The sequence below is a fragment of the Clytia hemisphaerica genome, unplaced genomic scaffold, assembly GCF_902728285.1.
Source record: "Clytia hemisphaerica strain Z4C2 unplaced genomic scaffold, Clytia hemisphaerica genome assembly, whole genome shotgun sequence".
NCBI lineage: Eukaryota > Metazoa > Cnidaria > Hydrozoa > Leptothecata > Clytiidae > Clytia > Clytia hemisphaerica.
In genome coordinates this window covers 588,429-604,874 of record NW_027104378.1, presented here as the reverse complement: position 1 = coordinate 604,874, position 16,446 = coordinate 588,429, and the positions used below count along the sequence as shown (strand labels likewise).

General features: G+C 38.3%; 2 protein-coding genes across 2 annotated transcripts in view; one reads left to right on the top strand and one right to left on the bottom strand.

Annotated features, from left to right (window-relative positions):
* The window catches only part of LOC136819047 (procathepsin L-like), a 28,755-nt gene extending 17,217 nt beyond the window's left edge, over positions 1-11,538 (bottom strand). Inside the window, exon 1 of the mRNA XM_067075212.1 lies at positions 11,504-11,538. The gene's annotated coding sequence lies outside the window, so the exon portion shown is untranslated. The remainder of the gene's footprint in view (positions 1-11,503) is intronic.
* Positions 11,539-14,380: 2,842 nt separating this feature from the next.
* Positions 14,381-16,446, top strand: part of LOC136819027 (helicase-like transcription factor) — a 41,759-nt gene continuing 39,693 nt past the window's right edge. The window contains exons 1-3 of the mRNA XM_067075184.1: positions 14,381-14,649; positions 14,825-15,837; positions 16,140-16,263. Of these exons, the coding sequence (XP_066931285.1) occupies positions 14,402-14,649; positions 14,825-15,837; positions 16,140-16,263 (1,385 nt within the window). The 5' untranslated portion in view covers positions 14,381-14,401. The remainder of the gene's footprint in view (positions 14,650-14,824; positions 15,838-16,139; positions 16,264-16,446) is intronic.

Sequence of the window (16,446 nt, the reverse complement as noted above, 5' to 3'; positions counted from 1 at the left end):
TTTCAAACAGCCCTTCTTTTTGGCACACGTGGCCTTTCAGTGCCTTGCATGACGGCCAACTGTAAAATCCCACCCTTCATATATTTGTTTCCATCCGTGATCCGTGGCTTAGGTTTTTTCTCATCTTCCATTTACTGAAGAAAGCGAGAATTTTATGCGAGAGTTAGTTTGTCAACAAAGTGCAGTAAAAAATCATTGAATAAAAGAAGAACTTTAAATCTTAAATATTTTCATTTTGAAGAATAAGTGCAAAAAAGTGAAACATAGAAAAGTTTCATTTTTCATTGCATTTTTCGAAATGGGGGATTTAGAGAATTTTCTATGTTTAGTTTTTTGCACAAACCCCTGTAACTATGGGCAAGCACACCGTTGCTAAGATGTTGGCTTGAAATTGAAAATGAAACCACTCAAAACGAAAGTAAAATCGGCCCGTACTCGAAATCCCGTAATCTTGATATACAAGTTTAAGTCTAAACTGACCGAAAAACAAATAGCTTTTATAGACTTTACCTTCCCTAAACATTGAAGAAGCCTCTACTACTGTAATTAAAGTAAATGAGATAAGATAAGATAAAACCTTAAAATCAACCAGAATTTACAACCTTTAGTCCAAAGCAAAAGACGTGCTTTTCTTGCCGCCAAGACTGCGGGATTTGAGTCATGTGACATCTCTATTGAAAAACCTGCGAGGAATGAAATAGAAATACAGGGGGTCACACTACTGGCTACAGGAACTGAAAGCAAACAATTAAGGCCAATATGTTTGGCTTTTCTGAAGGACAAAAGGTGTAGGAAGCTTTACTGAAGGAGGGATAAGGCTGGGACTATCTATTTAAAAGATATGGACAAAAAAAGCACTTTTTTGGGTGATAATTAAGATTTTACTTAGAAACTTTAATTCTCTTACCCCCGCCCCAGGCCGCCTTGATATGAGCGAGGAAACCATGTTGGCCACCCCTACTGAAAATTTCAGATCAAAACAAACAAGGAATTAATTCCTGTAATTAATTCCCACGTCTCAGATTAGATAAAGTATGAGGCCCTAGGAGGTTGAGGAAATAAGATAAGCAGCCAAAGTAGAAAAGGTACGAGAGGTTTTTGAAAGTGGTCGAAATGGACTGATCTAGGTACCAAAGGATATGAGCAAACAAGAAGTTAAAGAAACGTAATTGTGCGGTGATGAAACAGTATATTTCGAAACGTAAACAAGAATGCCGAAAATGTATAATAGAACTTGGGATGACATTGGGGATGCATCAAGATATATATAACTGAGAGCCTAACCCGTTTTGAAGACGGGTGTCCTGTTTTCCTAGCCTGTTTTGATGACAGGTGTCGCCCCCTAGCCCCGTTTTGATGACGGAGGTTAATATAAACAGGGAGGTTGCCCTGGCGAACCTTAACACCGTTGGGAATACAGTGTGCGAACCTAATCCAGATCTAACTGGATCCTTCACCTTAGGGGATGTATCTAAGTAACTGCCTACTGACTTGCCAAGGTTACGTAGTAACCCAACACTAAACGTATCATGATGCATCCCAAATGACCTAATCTCTGGTTAACACAGCCTTGCCCAGGGGAAACCATGAGATCAGGATCCGTCGCAGCAGCAGTCACCATGCTCTGATGAGAACGCAGTTGATATATAACTAAAAGAGAAAAAAAAGAAGAAGCAGAGAGCAGAACCGAAAACTACAAGGGGCAAGCAGGGAGAGGGTGGGAGGGAAAGATTAAAGTCGCAATCAATACAGGCTCAGTTTGAAGAGGGCTTGACACTAGAATATATATAGGCAAGGGAAGAACAACCGGCAGCCGAAATATACTATTTCTTAACCGCCTCGGCACGGTGGCGGGATGTACTTCATTCGACTTGGAATTAACCTAAGCTAAGGTTTAGCTCCAATTAATTCCCACGTCTCAGATTAGATAAAGTATGAGGCCCTAGGAGGTTGAGGAAATAAGATAAGCAGCCAAAGTAGAAAAGGTACGAGAGGTTTTTGAAAGTGGTCGAAATGGACTGATCTAGGTACCAAAGGATATGAGCAAACAAGAAGTTAAAGAAACGTAATTGTGCGGTGATGAAACAGTATATTTCGAAACGTAAACAAGAATGCCGAAAATGTATAATAGAACTTGGGATGACATTGGGGATGCATCAAGATATATATAACTGAGAGCCTAACCCGTTTTGAAGACGGGTGTCCTGTTTTCCTAGCCTGTTTTGATGACAGGTGTCGCCCCCTAGCCCCGTTTTGATGACGGAGGTTAATATAAACAGGGAGGTTGCCCTGGCGAACCTTAACACCGTTGGGAATACAGTGTGCGAACCTAATCCAGATCTAACTGGATCCTTCACCTTAGGGGATGTATCTAAGTAACTGCCTACTGACTTGCCAAGGTTACGTAGTAACCCAACACCCCAACGTCACCCAAGTTCAAATTTTAATTAAAAGAAAAATGGGGAGTAGGAAAGGAGGAAATGAAGGGAGTAGATAAAGATTAAAAAAAAAGAAAGGACAAACAAATTAATCTGAGGGAAATATTACCACGTAATTAGACATTAGATAGGGTACAAATAGTAAAGTATAATATAATAGAGATCAAATTTATATAAATCACCAATTATTTGGGTCCCAGGTGGACGAAACAAAAGTTACCTTAGCCATGTTAGTGTTAAATTTCGAAATATCTCGGTCAGAGATTCTGAGATACCTAAGATAGCAATCACTAGACCATCTACCCATGATGCGTATCATTGAGTCAGATACACCTGCTGAGAGGGCAGCTGAAGCACCACCAATGCGAAAACTATGGGTATTCAAATTGTGTTCGAGCGGGAGGGACTTTCCGAGAAGATCATGAACTTTCCTGCGCGTTAGAAATTTGCCATCTAAAAATTTAAAGAGCGGGCCAATTGATGAATCACGCATGGCTAGATAGTTCCTCATTGCACCCACAGGGCAAATTTGGTTGAAGGTGGCGGCAATTCGGATGGTCACACCAAGTCGAAAAGGATCAGTCTTACTTGCCTTGATTCGGACGGACATAATTGAAAAATCCGGGTTAAACGTAATATCCGATCTTTGGAGATGTGCTGTTGGGTCATATGAACCGAGTGTTGGGCAAGTAAATTCGGAAACTCTCAAAAAGCCAAAAAAGGCTGTAAGGCCAGCAGTCAGGAGCATGTATTTATCGTGTGTAGGGTGACCACTGCACAGTAAAAAGTTGGAAATGATTCGCAGGTGGGACATGGTGATAGGTTTTCTTTGTTTGCGGGTTAAGGAGTTGCCTTGGCGACGTAGGATACCTCGGACGAGTTTGTGAAGGACGGGCATAAGGGGTAGGGATGCATTGGAACCCAGCATGGTGTTTTGGTGTAGTACTCCTGTAATGTATACTTTAATGGTTTTGCAAGATATACCACGATTAAAAGAGAAGACAGCAAAGAAACACAACGAAGACTCTGAAACAGGAAATGGGGTCAAACCAGATGTCTCACAAAAATTGAGGTAGGAGCGGGTGCCGCACATATAGGTGGAATGGGTGGAAGGGGCCAACGAGTCTTTTAAGAGCCCAACAAGATCTTTGCCAAGAGATCCATTGAAGAGACTGGTGGAATTGATGGGTACGGACAAGATTCGGGACAGACTAATTTGAATGCGTCGACCTGTAAACGGGACAAGAGATCAGCAAAAACATTATCGGAACCCGGGATGTGACGGACGGAAAGGAGGATATTCTTCTTAGCGGTAATAAAAAAGATCTCCCTAATAATTGCCATCATTTGCTTGTCTTTTGAAGAAGAAGACGACCAGACCGAAACTGTAGCCTCATTGTCAGAAAACACAACAATCCTACAATCCCTAAAAAACTCAGTCCATGTTGTTAAAGATACAAAAGCAGCAAAGATCTCAAGGAAGGATATGTGGGTAAGGTTGGAAACATCGAAAGGCCAGGCTTGGGAAATCCATAAACCCTGGAAAAAGCAGCCAAAACCCAAAAAGGAAGCATCCGTGAAAATCTCAAAAGGCTTCTTAAGGGAGATGGGGGTAGGGATAAAAGAAGACCCATTCCAGGAATCGAGGAATTCTGCCCACATGTCCAGATCAAGACGGACATCACAGGAAACGTCAATATGGTGATTGAGACGAGCCACAGAAGTAGAAAGATCGATTAGGCGACGCAGAAAGATACGACCTGGACGAATCACTTTGCAGGCAAACGACAAAGACCCAATTAAAGAAAGAAGCTCGCGTTTTGTACATTTCTTCTTTGAGCGCCAAGAGGATACCATTGTTTTAAGCGCAGACAACTTATCATCAGGAAGACGAATGAGAGAAGATACAGTGTCAATTTCAATACCAAGATAAGACATCACCTGACTTGGGCCTTCCAATTTGTCCAAAGCGATGGGAACACCAACGTCCTTGAAGAGAGCCTGTGTAACATTCATCTTATGCTGAGTTTCGACTGAAGTAACCGCACACAGAATGAAGTCGTCAAGATAGTGGGAGAGAGCAGATAGAAGACATTTATGTACAAGGATCCACTGCAGAGCATCAGCAAACATGTTGAAAATACAGGGGGAGGATCGGCTGCCAAAAGGGAGACAAAGATCAAAATAATACCTACCTTGCCAATGGTAACCTAGAAGGGGCCAGTCATCAGGGTGGACGGGGCATAGGCGAAAGGCATGCTTAATGTCGATTTTTCCCATAAAACAACCTGGGCCCACTAGGCGGATCATGTTGAGGGCTTCATCAAAGGATGTGTATTCCACATGAGTTAGATCGATAGGGATTCCATCATTAACAGAAGAGCCAGGGGGGAAGGATAAGTCCAGGATGACACGTTGGGTTCCATCTTTCTTTGGGGCAGCACCAAGGGGGGAACAGAAGAAGGAAGGTAGAGGGTGGGAGTCAAAGGGGCCTGCGGTATGTCCCCGCTTCAATTCTTTCAAGATGGCTGTAGACACAGCCTCACCGTTAGAATCGGCCGAAAGGTTGTTGCGTTCAGGTCCTGAGGGAGGGGGCCCTTGAAATCCAATGTGGAATCCATAGAAAAACCCGGACACTAAAAAATCTCTTATTTCAGGGTCATACCCAGAGAGCCATTCATGGAGCACTTCAGGTTTCACAGAGGTGGCTGGCTTAGAGGGAGAGGGGAGAAAGGAAAAGGAGGGAAAGTCAAGTAGGGTTTGATAATCGCTAACGGTAGGGGCACTGGAGGGCTGGGTGGTTGTCGCTGCAGATGAGGCAGGTGTGGAGGTACCTGCAGCCGGGACGACAAGGGAGGCTTGTGTTGAAAAGATGGCATTGCTTCGTGGTATTGGCAGCAGAGGAAGCTTGCTGGGGGTTAGGAAAGGGCTGGCGGAGGGAAGGGTAGGGTTGGAAGTACTGTGCACGTGGAAAAGAAGGGGGCCGAGGGCGAGGGCCAGGCTGGGAAGGCAAACGAGGGGTGTGGTGTGCAGGTTGAGGAGCTGAGCCAAGATTCAAGGACGACCGACCAGAAAGGGAAGCAGAAGACGCCACGTGCGTTTGCGTAGGGTAAAATGGCGAAATGCGAAAATCGAATTTGGCAAAAAAAAATTGAAAAATGACCCTACAAGATTTGACTATATCTTTTTATTCCATGAAGAGATTACTTTCAAATAAAAAATGTATTAACAATGAATGGGTAAGCTTTCTAGAAATCCAAACATAAATTGTATAGCTTTTACCAAAAAATAGCACTTTAGGATCAGAAACAGTCAAAAACCAGTTTTTTCCAATTTTCTTCGAGTTACAGGAATTAATTCCTTGTTTGTTTTGATCTGAAATTTTCAGTAGGGGTGGCCATTATGGTTCCCTTGCTCATATCAGGGGGGGGCCGAGACGGGGGTAAGAGAATTAAAGTTTCTAAGTAAAATCTTAATTATCACCCAAAAAAGTGCCTTTTTTATGTCCATATCTTTTAAATAGATTGTCCCAGCCTTATCCCTCTTTAAGTAAAGCTTCCTATACCTTTTGTCCTTCAGAAAAACCAAAAATATTGGCCTTAATTGCTTGCTTTCAGTTCCTGTAGCCAGTAGTGTGACCCCTGTATTTCTATTTGTGACCCCCTGTATTTCGCGCGGGTTTTTAATAGATAAGTCACATGACTCAAATCCCGCAGTCTTATTGGACTAGAGAAAGCGAAAGTGAAATCGCGCAATCTGATTGGATGAAAAAAAACCGCGGGAGCTGGAAACGAATGGAATTCTCTAGAATTCTCATTTCAAATTCAAGATGGCGGCGAGAAAAGCATGTCTTTTGCTTTGGACGAAAGGTTGTAAATTCTGGTTGATTTTAAGGTCTTATCTTATCTTATCTCATTTACTTTAATTAGTAGAGGCTTCTTCAATGTTTGGGGAAGGTAAGTCTGTAAAAGTTATTTGTTTTTCGGTGGAAAAAAGTGTTTAAAAAAGCATTTTTTGTGCTCAAGTTTTATTTTTCTTCGCAAATTTTTGTCTTCAATCTTAAATAGATGAACAAGTATTTGACTGTTGCTTATGATTTTTCCATAGAACATAGTAAAACTATTCAGGAACTTAGACCTTTTTACAGAATTTCAAAAAATCTGTTAGTTCTGGAGATATATTGAAAAGTTTAGACATGGGTAGTTTGCGTTCGTGTTTCGCGTTCCCAAACCAAACGCACGTGACGCGGGGCATCGAGGGGCAAGATGGTCCTTGCTTTGGCAAAGGTAACATTTGCTAGGCTCCCTTTGACCCTGGAGGTGCATGTTGAATAATGTTGTACTAGTAATATCCCACCTAGCGGTGGGGTTGTTTGCGATGTAAGTTCTGAAGGCTTTGTCATATACATACCACCCATTAAAAAAGTAATCGTTGGCTAGTTGTGCAATATACACTTGGTATGCAATCAACTGGTTGACGAGAAAAGGGCGAAAAACCAAGGTGGCTTGAATGAACCTGGACCACGCCATCAGCCATGAATTCAGGTCAATAACCTTAGCTTTTTTTGTAAACAGACTAGAGTCACTACGCTGTTGGAGAGATATATTTCCATCTCCATCGAAGGCAAATGCTACAGAAGTATTAGCAGGCCTACCAATATTGCTAGGCAGCAAGAGATCAAAGTCAATGAACTCACCATTTTTTATTTGTTTGATAATTTTGGCTGGAATGGCTGGCAGTTCGTTTGTACACAATTGATTTTGAGGTTGAGGTTGTTGTTGCTGTTGCTGAAGTTGTTGTTGGAGGAGTGGCCACGAAAATAGAACGTTATCGCCCGTACTCGTAGCCGGGTTACCATTATTGTTGTTGTTAATTGCCCCCGTGAGGGCGTTGGAGGCGGTTGCGTTGACGGTACCGGGCGTGAAGAACGTTGTTGTTGTTTGGTATTGTTGTGGAAGAGTAAAGTTATTGGCCTGGTTTGGAAGGACAGGACTTGAAGCAGAAGGTATGGCGGCTGTTGGCAACAACGCACTAAGTCGGCTGTCGATTAAGGAATTCAGTGTTGCCAACATATCGGTTGTTCCATCGCCTGCTGCTGAGGAAGCTGGTGTTGTTAATGTGGAGGCGGAGGTTTGAATAACGCTGCTTGAGCCTTGAGGTACAGCACTAGCTGTTGACACGTATAGCGGCAGAAAAGGCGGCGGTTGATCGTCGTTGTTCATGATTTGACAAAAGATTAAAGTCGCAATCAATACAGGCTCAGTTTGAAGAGGGCTTGACACTAGAATATATATAGGCAAGGGAAGAACAACCGGCAGCCGAAATATACTATTTCTTAACCGCCTCGGCACGGTGGCGGGATGTACTTCATTCGACTTGGAATTAACCTAAGCTAAGGTTTAGCTCCAACTGGATGAAAATTGGAAAAAGCTGGTTTTTGACTGTTTCTAATCCTAAAGTGCTATTTTTTGGTAAAAAGCTATCAGGGTTCAGACAGACCCTGGAAAACCTGGAAAACCTGGAAATATGATAAATTTTCAGAAAAATCAGGGAAACTCAGGGAAACCCAGGGAAAAAAATTTTTTTTCCCAGTCTGCTCAGGGAAACTCAGGGAATTTTATTTTTTGAAGAATGAATGGAAAAAACAGATTTAAAAGTTTATATTATGCATTCTATATTTATGACATTTTTCTAAATGTTTGTTTGTTTGTTTAGGGTTTGTTGGTTTTGAACATTAAAAGGTATGCAACCTTAGTTTTAAAGTGTTTATTCATATGCAGTATTTGTAGCTTTAATTTTTACCTTAGGTTTACCATTTGATTTGTGTGCCTTTTGTTTAAAGATACATCTCTTTTGACTCTGCTTAGTTTTTATGGTTTGCTTGATACTCAGGGAAAAAATAGGGAAAAATAGCTAAAATGAGGAATTTCTCAGGGAAAAACCTTTGAAAATTGATTGTAATTCAGGGAAACTCAGGGAATTTTATTTTCGAAGGTCTGTCTGAACCCTGGCTATGCAATTTGTGTTTGGATTTCTAGAAAGCTTACCCATTTATTGTCAATATATTTTTAATTTTAAAAAGTAATTACTTCATAGAGTAAAAAGATAAATAGTCAAATCTTGTAGGGTCATTTTTCAAAAAAATGTTGCCAAAATCGATTTTTGCATTTCGCCATTTTACCCTACGCAAACGCATGATACCTCTCTGGCCCAGGCCATATGGCCTACCCTTGGCCTACCCTTTGGCCCACCTTCAAAAATTTTTTTCCTCTATTTTATTCTCGGACAACCAGGTTTTAATGATATGTGTGCGTTGGGATGCGCTATAATTTCATTATGATTTCATCATAAAACGCGTTGGTGTTATTGCATCAGCCATTTTACGACAAACAATTGGTCAAATCTTCTAAATGCTCTAAGAATAAACGCTTTTTTATAAGAGTAGTGTACTTTGGCTGAGGGTCAAGTATTCTTAAAAGAAAGTGCCAAAATTAAGGGTGAAATATTCTTAATGTAGGTCTTGTCTGACCAAGGGATAAGACCCTTAAAATTTTTAACTATATCACCAGAAGTCTGCCTAATGGTAGCGCATTGTGCTCTTGCACTAGGGATCCCGAGTTCGAGTCAGGTTCGGGTCAACTTCAAAGTTTTTCGCCAGGTTTTGATATTTTATGTTTCCTCGGACCCCGCTAAAAATGGTAGACCTAGCTGTGATAGATCATTTCGATGGAAGTTGTTGGAATGTTTACAAGGCTCTTGACAGAATATTGTTTGTTTTATTGTCAATGATGACAGTGCTGTTATAAATTTTGTTAGATCAGACATATTGATGTTTGTAAGTACACTTTATAGTTTTGATTCCCATTGAAGAATCATATTCTGGTTTTCATGTTATTAGATGCTGTTTTAGAGCTTCAGAGCTAGCCTGCACGACACCCATGACACTTAGTACTGTGGTGGGTCCTTTTCTGAAATTTGCAAATTGCAAAAGGGGTGGTGTTAAGACAATTTTAGAAGTCAAAAAGTGCATTAACTGCCTACCTGACCATATTTTGGCACTTTCTATAAATACACCTTTCCCGTAATTCGTAAAACTAATGTGTGCGCATTATTTTTTGCTCTCCACCGTTTGGGTTCTGGAGGTAAACAAACCCGTTTTTGCCTGCGTTTCCTTAGGGAAAGTTGGTTTTTTGAGCTTTTCTTAAGTTCTGTCAAACAAAATCCCCTCAAATTTTAGTATCTATTCATGATATTATACCACCCTGAAAATCTTCTGCCAAAAGAAGGTTGGTATCAAAAGTTAGAAGCTGGAAACCCACTTTCCCTAACCCCTCACAGGCAAAAACGCGTTCGTTTATCTCCCAAACAATTTTATACGCAACGGTGCAGCGCACATTTTCCTGGGCCTTTTCTGAGAAGTTTGAATTTACGGGAAAGGTGTATTTAAAACTAAGCAACCATGCAACTGGAAAACCTCAAAATATTTTTCTGCTTACTCAAAATCTAAAAATTTTAACTGTTGCATTGTTTAGGTAACTGTCTGGCAAGGGATTTGAACCCGGACTTACAAAAACTTAATTTAAATTTTCTAATGACGTAAATTTGTGACATGAGTAGTCTCAAAACAGTTAAAACCCCTTGTATTGCATCAAATTAACGGGAAAATACACAGTGGATTTGCTTGAGACGGTTGTCGGCCGCTACAAACTCACTTTGGGGTGGTGTATATATTTAATGGGTCAAAAACAGATTAATACACAGTGAACTAAGTGTCAAGGGGTGGTGGTCTTTTTGAAAAATTCCAAAAAGTAGTTAATGCACATAGTGTTGTGTATTAACTGCTTGCCCCTCCCCTGGGAGAATGACTATTCTATGCAAACACAAAGCTTCGAATCAAAGCATGTGATTGAAAATTATGAATACCCAAGCATTTTAATAAAAATCACACGTAAAATCACAGGCTATACCAACCAGTCAAAGTTTCTCTCTTTTGAACAAAAATTAACGGTTTTTTGAATAAAGTAGCCTTATAGACTTAACTCTTCATACAAAAATTACGGGATCTAAGTATAAGTATATAGTATAAGTAACTATTTATTTACCATTTGAACACTAATAATACATGAGACTATATAATACTATCTACAAAATAGAAAGGAAGGAGACCGCCTTATAGCCTAGACTAATCATAAAGATGCGGCCACCTAAGTGCTGATAACATTTGTAAAATTTTAAATTTTGTTTAGATAAAGATAAAAAGAATAAGTACGCTGTGTGTTAAGGGGTGTGCTCAGTATTCCCCAAGACAGTGAGTAAAGGCAAGAGATTTGACAAGGCTATAATAAGATGAGCTCAGAGTAATATTTGGATAAGATCACGTGGGTGTTTGCAGCAAGCAAAAAATGGAAATACATAAGGCACAATTTCCGCATTCAACAGAACAAACAAAATTCAAGATGGTAGGCAGCAAGTGAAAAAAAGAGAACAAATATGTTTTTGTTTAGGATAGCTTTCCTCTATCAAGAGGTGATCCCACATGGGATTTTCATTAGAATAGTCCTAAGTTATCATAGAACACGGATAAATAAAAATATTATTGTGTACTAAACAATGCACATTCTAGAGGGTACCTTTTGCAAAGGTCTTTTCCAGACATTTTGCTATCAGATCATCCACAAAGTCTATTTGAAAATCTTGAGGCCATTCTAAATGAGAAATACCTTCTTAAAATCCAAGAAACTGATCTTCAAATGTGCTTAGGGAGTCCATTTACAGTGGTTTAGCGAGAAAATATTTATCCTTAATTAGCAGACTACAGGTTGCAGATCACACAACTTCTTATAAAGTGCAACTTTCAAAAACACCCACCGTGAGTGGTCCTGAATTCGACAGCCCTGCCTAATTATCCGACCCTTCAAATGACTGCTATGAAAAAAAAATTCTATGTTTACAAACATTCCCTCTCCAAGTTGAAAAAAAAACTATTGCAAGAACTCTTGAAACAAAATATCTAACAAGATGACAATTAATGTGATCAAAAGAGTGTGAGTTGTAAAAATAATTACCTCTATATTATTTTGAATCTGTCGGGTTGCTTGTGTTAAAACAACGTTAACAATTTTGTAATAAAAAATTATGAAGCAATTATTGTTATTTGGTTCAATTGGTTCAGTGTATCAAATCTCTCAGTTTAGTTGACACTTTGGTATCTTCGTTGCATCACAGCAAAAGGTTTGTTTTTATTTTAGTTTATGTATCTTTGAAAGACCCCATCGGATTTAGGCAGGGCTGTCGAATTTAGGAACACTCACAACATGAGATTAAAGAAACATTCATATTATTGTTTAATTAGCAGCGAAGCAAGATTATAAAAAGAAAAATGAACCCCCATCCCAGAGTAATACTGAGAAATTTAATGCAGAAATATTGATCCAATCGCGCCTATATTGCGAGTGAAAAAGCAAAATACAGCAACGCAGTGCACCAAAATACAGCGACCATCACAGTGCAATATTTGCAATATCGAAAATGAAAGGTAATTTCACTGGATTCATTTGCAAAATAAAAGATGACGGACAATGAAGTGTGTTGATTCCTGTTTTTGCAGGTTTGTTATTTCACTTTGATTGGAATAAAAATGTCCTGGGTGGAAAAATTTTTTATAAGAGGCTAATACAGCAGAATTAGGACAAAAGAGGGAACTTTCAAAGACATTTTCTCAAAAATTAGGTACCCAAGAGTAGATACTTACATCAAAGAGCTAAAAAAGTGAATCAAACTGTGAGAGTGGGATCCACTCACTTTTTTCTCAAACGAACGCGAGGGAGACAGGATAAGGTCTATATCCCACCTCTCTTGACCAATGAAATCGCTATAATCTTACTGATGCGAGATAACTACGCAAATCACTGAAAGTCACACAAAAATGACAAAATACAACCAATAACATGAAGAAAGTGATTAATTAATGATAAAAAAAGTAAAATATTAGATTCGTTTTGCAATTTCCCATCAAACCAATGTTGAAAAATTTTCTTAGGGGAGTCTGCCCATAGACCTTTTTGCCATTAATGTCATTTTATATCATCGTGCACATGACTAAAGGTTCAATCTCAAAATAAGTGTCTTGGAAAATTGGCAATCTTGCAAATCTGTTCTGCCTTTGAGATTAGCCTTTGACCTTGACCCTTCTACACTCTTGATAATAGACCAGAAAGGGGCAAACCCTTATCATTTGTAGGAATGGTACAACCGCATGTTGTCAGTTTGAAAGCAGTTAGGATTTTGAGATTTTTCTGAGAGGTAGCATAACCTGGTAGAACTTTTTATTACCAAAGAACTGATGTTATTGGAATAACTTCTTAACTCCCAAAAAATAATGGGCACAATAGATGTCATTTTACAGTTCTAAATTCTGTTTTTGTAAAAATAAGATGCCATTGAGCAATCATTGTTGTGATAAAATGTCCAACTTTGCTCCAGAATTTCACAATGATTCTAAAGTCATTCCTATTGAATTCAATCATCAATTTCACTACCCAATCTTCTTCCAAGCTGATTACAACTAAGTGGCTAAATCCCACTTGGATCTTTTGGCCCCTACAATTATAATAAAGCTCAAAAATTATACTTTCACAAGAAGAGTAAGAATGAAACATAAACAGCTCAATAAAGGGAAGAATATCTCTTTATCTTCTTTATCTAAAAAACAACTTCAACGTAACCGAAAAAATGAGATTATGAAATGGTTGAAGCCATACCTAGAATCAAAAGCTGATACAGATGCAAGTGGCATTTGGGAACAACTCACCATTCATGCAGAATCAAAACAATGGGCACAGTTTGGAAACGTCATAAGAAAGAAGTGGTTAAATACTGGAAAATTACAAGAATTTACCACTTGTTTAGATAACTCAGCGCATTGTAGAAACATATGGGAGCTTTTGAATAGTACTGGAAGTAGCACAAACAGTGGGTCATCAAGTAGTAATACGCTAAATTCTGATAGTTCTACCTCAACAAGTCAAAGCACTGAGGTGAATGAAGGTACAGAGAAATCTACTATATCACGTGGAAGTATTCATAATATCAGTAAAAAGCGCCAACAAAAAGAAACACTACTGGAATGGCTCGTACCTTATATGCAAAATAAATCTGATCAAGATGCTTTACAAATGTGGGAAGAAATGAAAATTTTAGCAAAAGATGGAAAATGGCAAAAACTTGGGAATGTAATTCAGAAAAAATGGTCAAGCATAGGTTATGATAAAGAATATACAAAGTTCTTATCCAATTCCCATCATTGTCGTAATGTTTGGGATATTTTGATTGGAAACGCAGTTTTCAAAAAGCAAACAGGGGATGGTGGTGTATTGGGTGTGAATACTTAAAACATTACATTGAATTAATGTTGAAGTAGAGAGGACAGACCTTCCATAAATTTGAGAAAGATTATATGCTCATAAAACATTTTACAATGAATTGAGATTCAGGTTTTTTAAAGCATTTTTATTGCAGTATAAATTTGTTTTCTGGGCTATTGTGATTTTGAACTCAAAACTAATGATTAGTTTTGACAAAATGTAGTGTGCCACATTTTTAAAGATATTTTTTCAAAGAATTGTGATGTTATGTACATTTTATCATTTTTGAAAGCTACTACACTACTTTTAAAGTTTACCTTAAAGAAATCTTAAGCTATAGAACTACTACATGAGTGTACGAGCTGTTTTTCAAAAATCCAAGATGAGACTACCACCCCGTAGTATCATAAAAAGTAATATAAAATAGTAAAAAAAAACTTTAATTCAAATTATTATTCCAAAATGTCTTTGACTTGATTTTACAATCAAATGTTTCTATAAAATAATACCTTTTTTCCTTTTCTGATTTTATTTTCTTTCTTTACTTTAATTTTTATCGTTTGTTTTATCTCCAGCAATGAAAAATTATCTATAAAAAATATGGATGGCGTACAGCAAAAGGTTCACATTGGTACAGTCACTCAGCTGGTTTTATTGGACAAATCACAAGTTAAGAATGGTCAAAAGATTACCAAAGAAAGCCTGTCCAATGCTACTCCAAAGATTGTGCAAAAGAGTGTTTCTCAGTATGTCATATCACTATGGGGAAAAGAGTGTGGTTCTCTTACGGAGACAAACTCAAAGTCATTGATACAAGTTAGTAAACTGGAAAGTGTTTCATTGAAAATGTAAGTGCCATAATTTAATTTGAATCATTATTATCTCCATCAATCTGACTGTTATCTTAAGATCTACTTACATATCCTAGAAATAGAGAGTAAACCATTCTGACAAGGAAGACATTTTTTAAATTTTTTAAGAATATTTTTTACCAAAATGAACATATATTTTTCTTCATTTTAGAACATTTGCAGCAGCTGATGGCTTAGATAATGGATGTATTGTCCGAGTCTTTATTTCATCAGATTTAAAGAAAGCCACAACTTTCCAATCCATTCTGAAAATACTTTTCAAGCCAGATGCCCAAACAACACTCCAACTAAATGAAGCTATCTGGAAACTGTTATCTGATAAAGGAACAATCACAAATGAGGACCAACAACCTCCCAATAAGCAGCCAAGACTTGATCAACAGCTGTCTCCAACTGCAAACAAAACTGCTTCAAACATTGTATCAAAGGAAAACATTTTACCGAATATTTCAGCCACTCAAGCTACTCCTTTAACTTCAACAATAGTGTCACAAAATAATTCGACAGGTGCTGCACCTAAGATAACCATAAACTTACCTGCAATAGTTAAAAGCAATCCACCAATATCAAGTACAGCCTTGGCACAAGCTTTGGCAACTGCCAATAAATCTATAAATAAATTAGTCACTCAAAAAGAAACAAATACCCCCAGCATTCAAGGAAATGTTGAAATTACTACTACACCCTCATCTACGTTGAATTTTAATACAAATCAACCTTCAGTATCAACAGCCGAAAATACTGCTTCAAGTTCACAACCAAATTCCATGCTCAATGTTAAAATCAAGCAAGAGAAAGACTTGAATCCTGTTCGTGCAATTTCACAGAATACTGTTTCAAATGTAACCTTATCTACTCCTGGGTCATCATCACAGACTCCTCAAACATCAGCACCCTCTTCTAAATTGCCTGGAGCCTCATCTCCAACACCAGGGACAAGTGCTGGTTCCTCAGCTTTGATTGCTAATCTTTTTGGAGAAGAGAGCCAACAATCTCAGACGAACGATCTACCACCAGACATTGTGCAAAAAATGAACATTTTTTCTCAAGATAGTCATGATATACAAAGGGAAAATAGCAACACTGGAAGAAGAGGACAACCAGATTTGTTGGATGGACGTGGAGCCATCTCTGGTTTTCTTCTTGCCAAGGATAAATTGCCACGTATGTTCTTTAAGGTTAATTTGTTACTACCCTGTATCTTAATTCAAAGAATACTTTCGTTGAATGTTATTCAAGAATAGCCCTTGTGATCTTGAATCTAGAATAATACAAGTAGAAACAGGAAAGAGAGTGCATTGCCAAGGTGTAAAAACTACATTTCACATACTTGAGAATGAATAAAATTTGCTAAGTAGTGAAAATTGTTCATAAGCTGACATAAGAAGAGTGTCAGGTATTCCCTATTGTTTTCAATGTAGAAGAAGCCATCATTATTGTTTGCATTGATTCTTTTTCACCCTTAGAACCAGCAGAACCACCAGAAGAGCAATTGGCAATGCAATATGATGTTCCTATTGGATCTTCAAGCTCTGATGACGATGATATGGATTCTAGTTCAATGCATTTTTCTGAAAACATGCTTGCTAGGTTTGATAATAACCTCCCATTTCTGTAGTTTTACTTATTATTCTTAACATCTGTTTTCTCTCCGTGATGTTTAAAATTAGAAAAAAAAAACAAGAAAAATTTGCTAAACAAATGTCTTTTCAGCAGCATAAAACTAGACAAAATGATTTTCCCTAGACAATTATGTATGCAACTTTAAAGAAA